This window comes from Marmota flaviventris, chromosome 8 (genome assembly GCF_047511675.1).
Source record: "Marmota flaviventris isolate mMarFla1 chromosome 8, mMarFla1.hap1, whole genome shotgun sequence".
NCBI lineage: Eukaryota > Metazoa > Chordata > Mammalia > Rodentia > Sciuridae > Marmota > Marmota flaviventris.
In genome coordinates this window covers 58,563,669-58,580,019 of record NC_092505.1, presented here as the reverse complement: position 1 = coordinate 58,580,019, position 16,351 = coordinate 58,563,669, and the positions used below count along the sequence as shown (strand labels likewise).

General features: G+C 40.0%; 1 protein-coding gene across 1 annotated transcript in view; it reads right to left on the bottom strand.

Annotated features, from left to right (window-relative positions):
• Nucleotides 1-5,173: 5,173 nt before the first annotated feature.
• Fstl1 (follistatin like 1) overlaps nucleotides 5,174-16,351 on the bottom strand; it is a 55,775-nt gene continuing 44,597 nt past the window's right edge. Inside the window, exons 8-11 of the mRNA XM_027936141.2 lie at nucleotides 16,211-16,323; nucleotides 15,801-15,911; nucleotides 13,157-13,233; nucleotides 5,174-7,810 (exon numbers count right to left, since the gene is read on the bottom strand). Coding sequence (XP_027791942.1) covers nucleotides 7,766-7,810; nucleotides 13,157-13,233; nucleotides 15,801-15,911; nucleotides 16,211-16,323 — 346 coding nt within the window. The 3' untranslated portion in view covers nucleotides 5,174-7,765. The remainder of the gene's footprint in view (nucleotides 7,811-13,156; nucleotides 13,234-15,800; nucleotides 15,912-16,210; nucleotides 16,324-16,351) is intronic.

The window sequence follows — 16,351 nt, the reverse complement described above, 5'->3', positions numbered from 1 at the left end:
TGAAGCCTTGGACAAGTTCCTAAACTTTATGGACTGCATGTTCCTTATCTGTAAAGTATCTTTTCACAGGGTCATTGTGAGAATTCATAGAATACATAATCAGTGAAAACAATTGGTAAAAATAATGATATTTGACACTTACGTAGTACTTTCCATGTGTCAGAAACTACTTAAAAAATTAACACACATTAGCTTATTTCATCCTCAGAAAAAGAAACAAATGAGGTAGTTACTATTATGCCATTTTGAAGAAGAAACTGAAGCATAGGGAGGCTAAATAACTTTGAGAAACATAAAAGGTAAGAGAAGAGCCAGGGTTTAAGCCCAGGAAGCCAGGTTGTTAAGTACTACATTATATTGCCTCTCAGTGTAGTAACAATCACAATTAGAACCATGTTCTAATGTAGGTCCATTATGAAGATGTTGAAACATGAAATTCAGAATGACTGGCATTCATGAAAGACAAAGAATATATAAAGATATAAAAATTACTTGAGCAATTACTGGATATGTTAGTTTATATAAATAATGAAGCTTTCATCAGCAGCCAGGGCCATTACATATTCATTTTATTTAACATGTATGGCAGCGTCATGATGCATTATTGTTATCTTCAGTTTGTAGAAAAGGATAGCAACAAAAACAAAGGCTTTGTGCTTAGCCTATCAGGCACTTTGAAAACTTTTAAAATACTTTATTTAATCCAATTTATATATTTATTTCATTTAATTCTCATAATAGCCCTCTGAAATACTTTCTGTGTTTTGAGATGGGGGTTTGTCTATGTTGCCTAGGCTGGCCTTGAACCCCTGGGCTTAAGTAATCTTCCTCTCTCAGTCTCTCAAGTAGCTGGGACAACAGGCATGTGCTGCAGTACCTGGTTCCAAATTACTATCATCTCCATTTTTATAAATGAGGAAACAATCACAGAGAATCTAATTTTCCCACAGTGGTACAACCATAAATAACAGAGTGGGATTCAGACCGAGGTCTGGATTTCAAGCTCTTATTTACTCTTCTACATCTTTGGATCGCTGCATTTGCTGCTCCTACTAAATAGACTTTAGGGAAATTCTACTTGTTCAGATTTCAGGTTAGAAATTTCTCCCATGGTTTCTGATTCCAGAGCACTGGTCTTTTCTCATAATATGTGCTTTGTTCTTATAATATGATTACAAGCTCCCACATAGACTACTGACCTATTTCCCTGAGAGAAGATATTGAGTTTGACTACAGTTGTAATCCTAGTCCCCTTCCCAGGGCCTGGCACATAGAACACACACACAAAAAAATCTGTTCAATCCTACATGTTCCCTTCATCTATTTAGGCTTCCCAAGTCTCACCTGTTAACAGTGTATGTATCCATATTTCTTTTTAACAGATATAAAATTACTTGACAAAATAGAGAAGTTATTTACATACCCAAAGCTCTCTACAATATAAATTAAATAATGCTTGGTTTTGCTCATTATGAATCAGAATCTTGATAGGACCCACCTGGTAGATAGCTAAGTGAGCCATCACACAAGGAATGGTATAATCAGGTTTTCATAAGGTATCAGTTTTTGAGAATGTTTAGGCACACATGCAGAATAGAACTACTGATGGTTTACCCCACTTATTCTCATACAATAACCCATAAAGGCTTTTATTTCACTCAGTAAAAGCTAAAGTCCCTACATAGCCTTTTAGGACCTCTCCTCGCAATCCCTAACCATGCTCCATCTTTGTCCTTTGTCCTCCACTTCTTTGTCCTTATTTCTACCTCTCACCATCTTCACTTCAGCCCCCAAGTGATATTCCGGCACCACATCACCTAGCTAATTCCTTTTGCTTAAAGTCTCTGTTGACCTTTTCAATGGGGCCTGTCCTGACCACCATTTTTGAAAAAATATTTATTTTTTAGTTGTAATTGGACACAATACATTTATTTATTTATTTTTATGTGGTGCTGAGGATTGAACCCAGGGCCTCGCATATGCTAGGTGAGCACTCTGTCACTGAGCCACAACCCCAGCCCCTGACCACCTTTTTTAAAATTGCAAACTGAGGCACTTTCTCATCTGCACTCTCTCAATCTTCCTTATCTGCTGAATGTGCTCCTTATCACCTTCTAACATACCACCATAAATTTTACCTACTTATTATGTCTATTATCTATCTGTCCCTGCTAGCACATAAACTCCACAAGGCAGAAATCATCATCTCTTTTCACTGGTCACTGATGAGTCCAAGCACTCACAATAAACTCTTAGAAAATACTTGGAACAGGGCTGGGGTTGTGGCTCAGTAGTACAGAGCTTGCCTAGCACACGTGAGGCACTGGGTTTGATCCTCAGCACCACATAAAAATAAATAAATAAAATAAAGGTATTGTGTCTATCTACAACTAAAAAAAAAAAATTAAAAAAGAAATAAAATGCCTGGTAAATAGTAGAGACACAAAATAATTTGCTAAATGAACATAAATGGTGTTGATTTCAGTCTCCATTTTGCCTTTACTGTAGAAATAGAAATCACCCTTAATAGATAATAGAATAATTGTAGTTCAGTTTGGATCCACCTCTGTACTGTGCTTATTCCAGTTGGAATACTCTGTTCTGGAATATTCCCTGGGTTGTAATGGTAGATTTAGTTTATGCACTCCCTAACGCTGGCAATGACTACATCACACCACTCTTATCCCCGTGAGTGGACATTTTCTGTTCTTTTTGAGGACTTCAAAGTTCTGCTCTGGCTGTTTTCTGTCCTTAGGCTTCAATAATGGCACAGAGTTTAAAGTTTTTTTGTCTTAAAGCTAGAGAGGAAAAGATGGATGAATTAGTTTATATAAATAGTGAAGCTTTCAACAAGACAAAGAATACTATAAATAAATTCAAAAGGGGGAAAATAATTGCCACACTTATAACAAAAGGCTACTGACATGAATCATAAATCAATAAAATAAAGGCCAACAACAAACAGAGCAAAGGAAATGAAATAATTAATGGAAGGATGCTCAATCTTACAAAATAAATAATATAATCAACCAATTAAAAATAAAGCAACAAGGAATTTCATTTTTCTTCTATTAGTAGCCAAAAAAAAAAAAAAACTGTTTGCAAAAAATGTAGGGAAATAGAAACACTTAATGTATGTCCTTTTGGTGGAACTGTCTATTGATACAACCTCTTTGAAGGACAACTGGCAATTATAAGTATATTTATGAATGTATATGTCCCCTAAGAAGATGATTTTGTTATATTTTCTTCAATACAACTTGGGATTTTTTATTTCTAGGTGTGCATACTACTTTTTCAAGTATAACATATTAAATAATTAGAAAAAAAAATTCCTTTTAATTGACAGGGAGACTACACGGCAACATTTTCTTCCTACCCCATGCCATTAAACAATCCCCAGCCCAGCAGCAGTAGCCCATGAATGTCTTCATATCCCACATCCATGTTAGATGTGCTTCAGGACTGAGAGCATCTGCTTACATCTTATCCACTCATTCATATTCTATTTTTCTCTCCCCTCCCCCTCATTTTAGAAATAATTGGAGGACTTATAGAACTTGATACAGCTACTCAAAAAACTAATGCTAATTAAAGCAATTTATGCTTATATATTATTTATTCTTGTCTAATTCATAATATTAAATTTTAATTATAGGAAACTTATCTTCTGAAGTATGTTGTTCTATTTTAATATTTTTTTACTTTCTCAACCTACATATGCTGTAACAGTAGGAAAAATGTTTCAGAGCCTGATGGGAGGTTGGGTGAAGACAGCCAGGATTTAACATGATTATGACCAGGCACCCACTCATTTGAACAATTCCCAAATCCAATCAAGGTTACCTGGCTATAATTTTAGGGAAGCAAGGTTTATACAGATATAAGTGATATTAAGAAACTTTAAAACTTATCAAATGTGTTCTTTTAGAAAGATAGAATTAGTGGTTCTGGGGAGTGCATCATAGTTATGAAAATGGTAAGTTGGAAAGCAAGTATTGCTCATGTGTGTTGAAGGAGGAGCAGAAAGAAGTCTTAACCACTTATGATTTAACCAACCAGCATTTGGTCCACTTGGAAATATTGATCCCAAAGGGAGTATGCATAAAGGAAGTCATTAAGGTATTGCAACCCGTTTCCAGCAACGATTCCTTGTTTCACCTTCCCAAGTTTTCTTGGTTTCTTATACAGTTTTATCTGTAGTCAGCCTCATTAGATGCCATCCAGTCTCAGAAGACTCACTAGGGCCTTTAAGAGTCATTTTAGTTTAATCTCTTCCCAATATAGGAATGTTTCCTGCCATGTTCTGAGTGTTTGTGTCCCCACCACCAACTTTCACAGGTGGCAAACTAATGCCCAATACAATAGCATTAGGAGACGGGATCTTTGGGAACTGATTAGGTCACAGGAGCTCCACCATCAGGAATGGGATTAATGCCCTTATAAAAAGGGGCTGAATAGTTTGCTCAAAAGAGCTTGCTCACCTCTTCTGTCATGTGCAACAAGAAGGTCCCGTCTAAAGCAGAGAACAAGCTATCATCAGACACCTAAACTGCTATGCCTTTAGACTTATCAACCTCCAGACTGAACAATGAATTGTTTACATATTACCCAGTCTAAGCTATTTTGTTATAGCAGTCTGAATGGACCAAGTCACTCCCTGACTTCTCATCACTCTCTATCCACATCCACCATCCTACTAGCCCAAGTAAACTTTCCCTCCCAGCTGCATTCCCAAAATGTCTTTTCTCAATTTATTTATTTAATTGGCACATCATAGTTATATATAAAATTGGAATAAATTGTGATATATTCATATATGCACACAGCATAATTTGGTCAACTTCATTCCCCAATTTTTTCTCTTTCTTCCCCCTTTGCCCTTACCCTTGGTCCTACGCTTCTATTCTACTGATTTCCCCCCTCTTTTTCTGAGATCCTCCTTTTAATTCCTTTTTTCTCTCTAGCTTCTACATAATAGAAAATATTTGACCCTTGATTTTCGAGTATGGCTTATTTCACTAAACACCCAAGATGCCTTTAGGACAGACTCTTTAGTACCTTTTTTAAAAAAGGTTCCTGAAACTCAAGTTTACTTTTATGAGGAAAGTGGTTATTGTTTGTTTGCACAATTTTATTTGGCCTTGACTGAAGGGAAGGAAACCAATAAAACTATTATTTTATTTGTTTTATTTATCAATAGTAACCAAAAAAAATCAGGAGTTACAAAAACAAGTTAAATGCAATATGGAAGCATACTAAATACAAATACATTTTCACAAACACACAGGCAACAAACCTGTTAATTGTTTCCTGAAGTTTGACTATTTAAATCATAGGCTAAAGGAAAGACATTCAGACTGGTTCACATGGGCTTGTTAGCTGGTGGAAGAGCCCTGCTTTCCCAAAACAGTGATAGTCCAGAGTCACAGCATGTGGGAAGGTTTCCATGGACACTGGATCTTAGCAGACACTGCTTATAAAACCACACACACGCAGAAAGCCCAAAAAGCTTGCAGCTATGCCTTAAATGCTTTCAGAGGGCTGAAAGAACTGAACCTGATTTGATCCTGCATGTTCGTTCCATGCAAAGCTCTATGTGAGACTCCCCAAACTAGGCTATTTAGCAGCTTTTCCATGAATGGTCCTCAGATCATGTGATCTCATGGTGCAGACAACAGCTGCCCTATTTACACAGAGCAGCAGAACTCAAGAGGAATGTGGATTTGCTCTTGGGAATTCAATGTTGCAGGGTTGGGTAGAGTCTTGGATGGTTATCATTGTTCTAAATGTGACCAGTGAACAGACACTGTGGCTTCTTGCTTTAAACCAACTAGGACTCCTGCCCTCTCTCATTGTGTCCAAGAACTGGCAAAACTTCTTTTAGTTAAGGCATGCTGCTGTGAGTTCTCCAAGGCACTTGGACAGGGAGCTGCATTTCAGACTGCACAAGGGGGTGGGGAGGTTCAAAGTATTTTTTAAATGGGATGGTACATGAAAGAATTTTTTTGCAGAATTAGAAGTGAAGTGGAATTTTCCCCTTTCAAAGAGAACAAGGAAAACTACTTAGAAGGAATTCTGGCAGACTTTCTCACAATTGCCTGTGCATACAAACTACATAATATGTAATTTAATTTTTGCAAAAGAATTCACTTCAAATATTTGACCTTGTTATGACAAACACATCTAAAACAGGGTAATGAGCGGGTATAATAATTCAAGGCCACAGACACAGGACTGACTGTGAACAACTGACTTCTCCCCAAGGTTCAGTTTGAAAATTCCGTCTCTGTTTTTCACCCCCTCAAATGTCAAACTTTCTTTTGTTCTCTTCTCTAAAGGGAAAGCTCTTTCTGACTCCAACAAGAGATTGCCCTTGCCATGCACAGCCGAAGACAGAGGGGTGGTTCTCTCTCTTGCACTCTCCTCCTGGGCACACTTTCCCATGGAGGGCTGGCAAGGGTCATTCAGGCCGAGGTCAAACTTGGACATCTTATTTTTGGCTATCTGACTCTTCTTGTTGATAAGGTTTATCATAAGAAGGAAAATCACAGGAACCTACCTGGCTCTGAACCAATTACCAGAACCACAAAATCTGTCAGATCAAAAGGTTAATGCATTCTTATCAGCTCACTGAGGAAACTGAGGCCCAGTAACAGGAGATTGGGGCCATATCACTGTGCTAGCTAATGGTAGATCAATGAGCATGTTGGAGGCACTGTAAGCCTCTAGCCTTTCAAACAGTGATTTGCCTGAACTTCTCAGAATAAATGAAAACAAATTAACTTTTTGGATCTTGAAAGCTTTATATGAAGACGCTTCATCCCCTGGCTTCTGTCTGAGGAAACTTCTGCCCTTTGTGGTACACAGCTGATCTGCTAGAAGCCAGAGGTGCTGACACTGTAGGGTATATCTACTCTAGTATGTGGTGGGGTTGGGGGGTCTGGGTTACAGAAGTTCCTGTACCAGGAAGCATCCCAAACTCCTTCCACCTCTGAAATGGTAGTACTGGAAAATAATTACAAAAGCTTAATATCTAGTCAAGAAAATAAAATATTATAAAACAACAACAATAATATAATGATAATAATTGAAGAATGAAGTCAACTTGCCAAAAAAAAAAAAGTGTTTGACAGAGATATAGCACCTTCGGTAAAAAGTATTTTAAAAATTTGGTTAAGTCTCTACGGGGCTTGAAGTATACAAGTATCTGCATCATTTGGGCATACCCTCCCAGAAACTCCATCCAAGCCTGCGGGACACAGTAACTAACAGGGTGGTTGTGTATCTAAAGGCAATGGAGAAGCAGAGATGCTGGAGGTCTGTCATGCTGACAGTAGCAACAGCATGGGCTGAAAGCAGAATGAGTTCCTCTCCACTGTCCTCCTGCAGGGACGGCCTGCTCAGTCTTCTCTGGCACTGCGTGTCTCTCCCTGCAGTCTGCACACAGCTGTGGTGGACTCAGAAAGGCTTCAGATCTGGGTCTGCTCCCTCCCCACCCTGATGCAGTTTCTTTACTTGCCTCTAGCCCCAGAGCACAGTTTCTCTGGAAGTACTCCTAGAAATGAAGGCTATGGCCCTTCCCCTACTAGCCAGCCACCCCCACTTCCTTTATTGCAAAACAAATAAACAAAATAAAATTCATTGCTATATAAGCAAATACTGGTGATTTGGCGATTTTAGCAGACACTTGCGTATACTGGACTCAGCGCTGGAGTGGAAGAGAAGGTGCTGGGTTCCAGACACTGTGTCTAAGTGCCTCTTCTTAGATCTCTTTAGTGCTCACCTTCTTGGTCTTTTCAGCTGTTTCCTTTGAGATGTAAGAGAAAATAATCATCAGGGAAATATTAAAAAAATCACTGGCATTTATCTGGGTCTCAAGACTTTATACAATAGAGAGCCTACATCCTGGGAACAAATCTTTACTCCTCACACTTCAGATAGAGCCCTAATATCCAGAGTATACAAAGAACTCAAAAAATTAGACAATAAGAGAACAAACAACCCAATCAACAAATGGGCCAAGGACCTGAACAGACACTTCTCAGAGGAGGACATACAATCAATCAACAAGTACATGAAAAAATGCTCACCATCTCTAGCAGTCAGAGAAATGCAAATCAAAACCACCCTAAGATACCATCTCACTCCAGTTAGATTGGCAGCCATTATGAAGTCAAACAACAACAAGTGCTGGCGAGGATGTGGGGAAAAGGGTACACTTGTACATTGCTGGTGGGACTGCAAATTGGTGCAGCCAATTTGGAAAGCAGTATGGAGATTTCTTGGAAAGCTGGGAATGGAGCCACCATTTGACCCAGCTATTCCCCTTCTCGGTCTATTCCCTAAAGACCTAAAAAGAGCATGCTACAGGGACACTGCTACATCGATGTTCATAGCAGCACAATTCACAATAGCAAGACTGTGGAACCAACCTAGATGCCCTTCAATAGATGAATGGATAAAAAAAATGTGGCATTTATACACAATGGAGTATTACTCTGCATTAAAAAATGACAAAATCATAGAATTTACAGGGAAATGGATGGCATTAGAGCAGATTATGCTAAGTGAAGCTAGCCAATCCCTAAAAAACAAATGCCAAATGTCTTCTTTGATATAAGGAGAGTAACTAAGAACAGAGTAAGGTCGAAGAGCATGAGAAGAAGATTAACATTAAACAGGGATGAGAGGTGGGAGGGAAAGGGAGAGAGAAGGGAAATTGCATGGAAATGGAAGGAGACCCTCAGAGTTATACAAAAGTACATACAAGAGGAAGTGAGGGGAAAGGGAAAAATAATACAAGGGGGACAAATGAATGTTAGTAGAGGGGGCAGAGAGAGAAGAGGGGAGGGGAGGGGAGGGGAGGGGGGATAGTAGAGGATAGGAAAGGCAGCAGAACACAACAGACACTAGTATGGCAATATGTAAATCAATGGATGTGTAACTGATGTGATTCTGCAATCTGTATATGGGGTAAAAATGGGAGCTCATAACCCACTTGAATCAAAGTGTGAAATATGATATATCAAGAACTATGTAATGTTTTTGAACAACCAACAATAAAAAATTAAAAAAAAAAAGACTTTATACAGCTGTTATTGACAGATGCATTCTTTTTTTTAAAAAAAATATTTTTTTTCTAAATTTTTAATTGTAGGTGGACACAATACCTTTATTTTATTTATTTATGTAGTCCTGAGAATTGAACCCAGTGCCCCACGCATGTGAGGCAAGCACTCTACTACTGAGCCACAATCCCAGCCCAACAGATACATTCTTTTTTTAAAAATGTTTTTAATTGTCAGTGGACCTTTACTTTATTTATTTATATGTGGTTCTGAGAATCGAACCCAGTGCCTCACACAGGCTAGGCAAGCACGCTACCATTGAGCCACAACCTTAGCCCCCAACAGATACATTCTTATGCTGAATTTGAATTCTGGTAAGTAGGAGTTCTTTACTGAATTCAAAGCTGACTCCATCTGTACTCCTACGAAACAAGATCAGATCTTATTATTTCCATTTTAAGGATAAATAAAAGGATACTGATATTCTGAATCCCACAAATCCCAGAGAAGTGTTAAGAGCAACAACAGTTTCTGGAAGTAGACAGTCTGAACTTGAATTCAACTGTGCTACTTTCTTGGGCATACTGTGAAACCTGTATCTCAATGTCTTCCAACAGTAAAATGAGAATAAGAAAGTACTGGCTTTTACAACACTGCCTGGCATTTTTCTCAAAGAAGATACACACAGTTAATGAGGACTTAAGAAGATGTCCAACATCACTAGTCATTAGGGAAATACAAATCAGAATCACAATGAGATACCACTTCACTTCCACTAGCGAAGCTAAAATAAAAACAATAACAGCTATGTGTGGTGGTGCACATCTCTATCCACAGCTGCTCAGAAGGCTGAGACAGGAGGAGTATAAGTGTGAGACCAGCCTAGGCAATTTAGTAAGACCCTGTCTCAAAATAAAAGAAAAAGACTGGTGATATAGCTTAGTGGTAGAGAACTTGTCTAGTGTGTCCAAGGCCCTGAGTTTGATCCCTAGTAACAATAAAACAAAACAAAACAAACAAACAATTAAAAAACCACAAAAAAAAAAAAAAACAACCAAATTAAACAAACAAGAAAAAAAAAAAAACAACCAGAAAATACTGACAAGGATGTGAGGAAGTTAGGACACTGTTGATGAGAATGTACAGAGGTGTGGCCACTTTGGAAAATAGTCCTAAATATGGAGTTACCATATGACTCAACAATTGCACTTTCAGGTATATAAGAGAATTAAAAAAATATTATTATGGTTTGGATGTGAGTTGTTGGGTATCCTGATGATGGCAAATGCCTTCATTTATTTGATTGGGGAAGTCTCCAAAAGCAGGAGCCAAGAAAAAAACCCTCACCTGTAAGTCAATGCAAGACAGTTCAGAGGAAAGATGATTGGGTTGTGAGAGTCTTAACCCAATCAGTGAATTAATCCCCTGATAGGGATTCACTGAGTGGTGGGGTATGGCTGGAGGCAGTGGAAATTAGGGCGTGGCTTTGGTGTATATATTTGTATCTGGAAAGTGGAGTCTCTCTCTCTGCTTCTTGATCACCATGATGTGAGCTGCTTCCCTCTGCCACACATCCCGAGAAATGGAGCCAGCCTTCTAGAGAGTATGACCTCTGAAACTATGAGCCCTCAAATAAACTTTTCCTCTTCTATAGTTGTTCTGATCAGATCCTTTTAATCATAGAAGTCAAAAAACGGACTAAAACATACATGTTCATAAAAAAATTTGAAAACATATACTGACACAAAAGCTTGTACAATTAATATTCACAGCAGCATCATTCATCAGGGCTCAAAATTAAAATGACTTAAACGTCCATCAACTGATGAATGGATATACAAAATGTGGTATATGTGCAATGGTATTCAGCCACAAAGAGGAATGAAGGACTGATTCATGCTGTAAGGATGAACTTTGAAAACACTATCCCAAGTTAAAGAATTAGACCCCCCATAAAATAAATAAATAAATAAAAGACCATGTAGTGAATGATTTTATTTTTATGAAATATCTAGAATAGGCAAATCAAATCTATAGAGTCAGAAAGTAGATTTGTGGTTGCCAAGGGCAGAGGGAGAAGAGAATGTGGAATGACTTCTAATAGTTATAGGATTTCTTTTTGGATACTGAAAACTTCCTAGAATTAGTGGTGAGAACTGAATAGACTAAAACCCACTAAATTGCATATTTTTTAGCACTAAATTTTATGACATGTGAATTATACCTCAATTTAAAAAAAAATAATTAGAAAAAAACCATTGGCCACATTGACTGGCCACAGTCAGTTTCCATCCCCAGCCCCTTGCTTCATCTGTTTTGGTGGAAACTGGCATGGCTTCTTACTGCCACACCAGCACCTCTGCCTGAGGGCTTTCTCTAGCTTTGGAAGCCTAACACTGCCTGCATGTGCTGTAGCCAGATATGCCAGGGAATTAATGAACCCAGGTAGCCCTCAGCCAATGGCTGATGTGAGTTTTTGTAGAAATACTCCAGTTCCTCCCATCTCAGGCACAGTAACTCAGTTCCCGGAGTTCCCCAATAGGATTAAGTTCCTAGTGCCCCTGTAGTGCCTTGCCTGGATATTCTTCTTTTTATTATTATTATTTTGGTCTCCCTAAGTTGTTCAGGCTGGCCTCAAACTTGCAGTCCTCCTGCCAAGTAGCAGGGATTATAGGTGAGCATCTTCATGCCTGATCTGAATACACTCTTTATTGCTTCCTTCCTGAGTGCATTTCCCTACATCTCTTCTGCTGTTTTACGGGATTGCCTCCCACATAAACGCTCTACTTGAGTCCTTGTCTCAGTGTCTGCTTCTGAAGAAATTCCCATAAGACAGAGAAAATTAAAAATGTTAGCTACTGTAATTCACTCCCCACCATCTGTTACTCCACTGTAACTTCTCCACACTAGATGAAAGGAATTCCTGTGAAGTTTTTCCTTCCCTTTTAATTGGTTGAACTCACGTACTCACTCAAGACTTGTGAAATTAGGAAAAGAAAGACTAGAAGCTTCTGCTTAAACAATGGACAAGAGATTTTGACACAATCGGTGATAATAATGTCAAAATGCACGTAAAGAATGATCAATAAGGGGCTGGGGTTGTGGCTCAGTGGTAGAGCGCTTGCCTCGCATGTGAGAGACCCTGGGTTTGATCTTCAGCACCACATAAAAATAAATAAACAAAATAAAGATATTGTGTTCATGTACATTTGAAAAAATATTAAAAAAAGAATGATCAGTAAATATGAACAATTACTATCAATAGTAATTTTTTTTTTTTTACTCATGTTAAACATTTCATCTCAGTGGTTTAGTAGCTTTTGTGACTGTGATATTCCTTAAAAACTCAAACGTCAGGGAGAAGGCTTCTATTATTAGATCTAGTCAACAGATAGATAATGCAAGGAGCAGTATCCTGTTAAGACTACACAGCACAGTGGTAGAAGGACAGGCCCAGGACCCAATATTGCCACAGTGCCTCAGTGGACCTCTACTCTGCTAAGAGCGCTTTCCTTAAAGAGGCTTTCAACACACTGACATACAGTCTAAGCAGACCTCTGATTTACTACCTTTTGAATCTCCAGGAAGGAGAATTTTTGTCAATCACAGGTTCTTCTCTGACCATATGGTATTGAACTTAGATCCTTTCTATTGAGGTATGAATCCACTCATTTCTCACTGAGTGTCTACTGCATACCGGGCCCAGTGCCAGATGTAAGGGCACAACGATGAGCAAGTTATGGAGCCTGCTCTCCAAGAGCAGTTTTCAAACTGGGTCTGGGCACGCCATGATAGGAAACACTAATACTGCTTCAGATCATGCTCACTTGCTAATAGCAATTCTTACTTACATAGTCACTCACCAAGTTGTAACTTACATCTGTTGGATCTTGCTGGGCTCTTAGAGGACTTCATCAAAAACTGTATCCCAGTTTGATAATGCATGTGAAATGATATCATGCAGGATCTACTGTATTGAACAAAGTGTGTCTCCTTGGTCTCCTGGGGCAGTGGGCAGTGACTAAGTGGTAGAAGGGCCTGGAGGCAGCAGCAATACCTGAACCAACACAGTGGCCACCACTCACCTGGTGCTTTTGGAGCTCCTGGACATATCTGGTCACCTCCTCCTCTGTCTGGGTCTGGGTCCCCTTCTGATTCTTTCCTGCAAAAAGAATCAAAGCTCAGACATTGGCAGCTGTGGTAAGCCTGTGAGGAATTCACTAAGATCCACCTTATGGGTTCTCATCGACCATTTAACCTATGGAGGGAGAGTAGATTGCTCACATTTCTCTTGAGTATGAAGCCATGCAGGGTCTCATACAACTGACATCTCCAAGGTAACACACTACAAACAAGAAATCTACCAACTATTCTCTGGCCTCTGTTCCCAGCGTCTTTCAACTGGTCTAGCAGAAAAGCTATGTCGAGAACCTGGGTCCTGGCTCAGGAAATTCCTCTGGGGCAGTGATTCTTAATCACTTACATATCCTCAAAATGCCCCGATGAACACTTACATATATCATTGCTGGATGAGGGAGAGCTCATTGGTAGAGCACTTACCTAGTACGAGCAAGGACCCACATTTGCTTTTGATCCCTAGCACCACAAAAGGAAAAAAAAAAAAAGCCTAGCTTTCATCTTCAGAGATTCAAATTTAATTTATGTAAGGTTGGGCCTTTGCACCAGTAATTTTTTTAAAGAGGCTCTTGTGGTGTGCAGACAGGGTTATAAACACTACATTTAGTAATGTTTCCCAATTTTGTGTAGGAACAAACAAAACAAAACAAACAAACAAACAAAAAAAAAACTACACAGGTTCCCAAGCTCTTCTTTTTGCAGATTCTAATTCAGTACATTTGGGATGGGACTCAGGAATTTCTGGGTATCAATCACAATGTTTACCATCAGGAAACACCAGGCAGTGGCATTGACCTGCCCCTCCCAGCAGTTTCACTTGGCCCTAGCTTCATGGGTCTACAACATCTTGATGTCCTGCTTGCTTTCTCTTTGGGATTTGTGACCTAATACCAGTTTGCTAACTTTCAGGCACTACCCCAGAAATGCCTCTGAACACTGCCTCTATAATTTCCTCTTAGATCCCAGGCCTCCATATCAAGACATGCTAAGATCCCTGCGGTACCACCATTGGGACTGCTCTTTAGTTTTTGTGGTGCTGGGGAGTGAACATGTGCTGGGCCTCAAACACTCTAGGCAAAAGCCCTACCACGGAATTACGCTCCCAGTCCCTGAATTATATTTTTATACCCAAACAGAGATCTGAATTGGGCCTTCCTGGGAGGGAGAACAAGCAGTCTAGAGCTGTGTGCCTATGGAAATAAGCAAATGATGGAGGGGATGATTTGAATTTTATCTGATACACGTGATGGGGCTTATCCAGACAATGATGCTTAGGGTTCTATAAACCAGCTGCATGCTGACTCCTGCATCTTAGAAATGGAAGACTAACTTTCAAAATCCAGAATGAAAGCAGTTATGTACTGAAGGTGTTAAGGGAAGACAAGCAAAGGGTGCTTCCTGGTTGAGGCAGGCCCAGTTGCTGTTTTAAGATGTTCTCTGCTGGCTTTAGTAGCTACTGTGTGTGTATTCTGGCTATTGCAGCTTGGTCTTGACTTCCAGCAACTTCTAGAAATTGCTGAAATATCTGTATTCTCCCTGCTCTCTGATCCTACCTAGAATTAGGCTGGTCTCCTGCCCACAGTGAAAATGGACTTGGTCCTGGGCAGTGGTAGGCTAGTGATCCCATGGACAGCGTGAGCCTCTGTTTATTATACTGTTGGTGCTCCTCAGCTCCTCGTCCAGGAGAAGCTCTTCCTAGCTCCTTGGGCTCCTCCTCCCAGTCACCATTTTACCTAATCTTCCTGATACAATTTTAGGTACCAATCCACTTCTTCTTGCCTCAGCTAACTTTTTAAAATATAATTTTAGGTTCACGCCCTCCAGTGTAACTTTTGGGTCTGGTTCCAACTGACCTTTCTACTCAAACTTAAGGTGATTCAATTCCATTCCAGACCTGGCTTCAACACCCTTCTCTGCCTTGCCTCCAAATTGAATAGTCCCCGGTTCTTTGGTAGGGCTTGATTTCTGCCATCACTGTAGCCCAGGACTGTGATGGGACCCTATTGGTTCTAACACAACCTTTACTCTCTGCTCTGTCCCCCTAATTTTTTCTGACATCTTTATCTCCCCATCCCTCCCTGCCCATGTCTCAACTACTTCAACATTATTTCAAAAAAATTTTTTTAGATTACCTAATTCTATAGTTCAATGAGGGTCTACAGATATTTTCATTTCCCGCCCCCCCCCCCCCCTAGGTATTTGCAATACTAGGAGTTAAAATGAGGAGTTATTTTGACTTCCAATCACCTCAGTCTTATATATAGTATTCCCTAAAGTGTCACAAGGATTAAGTGCTTAGAAGAATGCCTGGCACATAGTCCTAAATTGGCGTTTGCTTTCATTATGATCATTCCAGCTCATATCAACATTTACACGTGGCCTTGGTCTCAGTCATCACTTGTTTGAAGGCTCAGCTGTGATTTTCAAACTTAATGCATCTGGGCCAAGTACTTCACCTATAGTGCTGCCCCTGGGAGCCCCGACATTACAAGTTTGGGTCTGTTACTCGCTGCTTGGGCTCCTTGTTCCCAGTCAATGTCCTCTTTCCCATGCCTCCAGCTGCTCTTTATTTCTGCCAGGGGCACAGCTCACCATCACACGTCATGGCTGTGCAGACCCAGTTCCCACAGGCACAGACACAGCGGTTACAATCCACCTCGGTCTCGGCTCCATCTGCATACCTTTCATCCTCCAGGGCGCACTCTGTTGGACCAGAAATAAGACAATAATTTGGTTGTGAAGGTTTTGCTGTAGTCTGCACCTTGCCCTTTTCCCTGACAAGGCCTGCCTGTCCCTCAGAGGCACCATGGCTGAGCAGATACCCTCACTCAACAGAGACCCTTTTGGACCTTTACAGCACCATGGAGATGATGGGCTGGGGCCCAGTCTAGAACTGTGGAAAGGGATTTTCTCAGCCAGCTCTACAGAATTCCACCGACCCTCTCTATCTTGGCTCCCCCCAAATGCCTCCAAAACCCTCTCAATTTCTATGTTAGGCATACTCTTCTCAGGAGGGTTGAAAGATGGGTTGAGGCATTTGAGGAACTCTTGGAAGCTGAGTTTCCAGTCGGCATTTTCATCGGACAGTTCAATGAGCGCATCGACACAGAGTCCTCTGCAACAAAACACAGGAGAAACACATC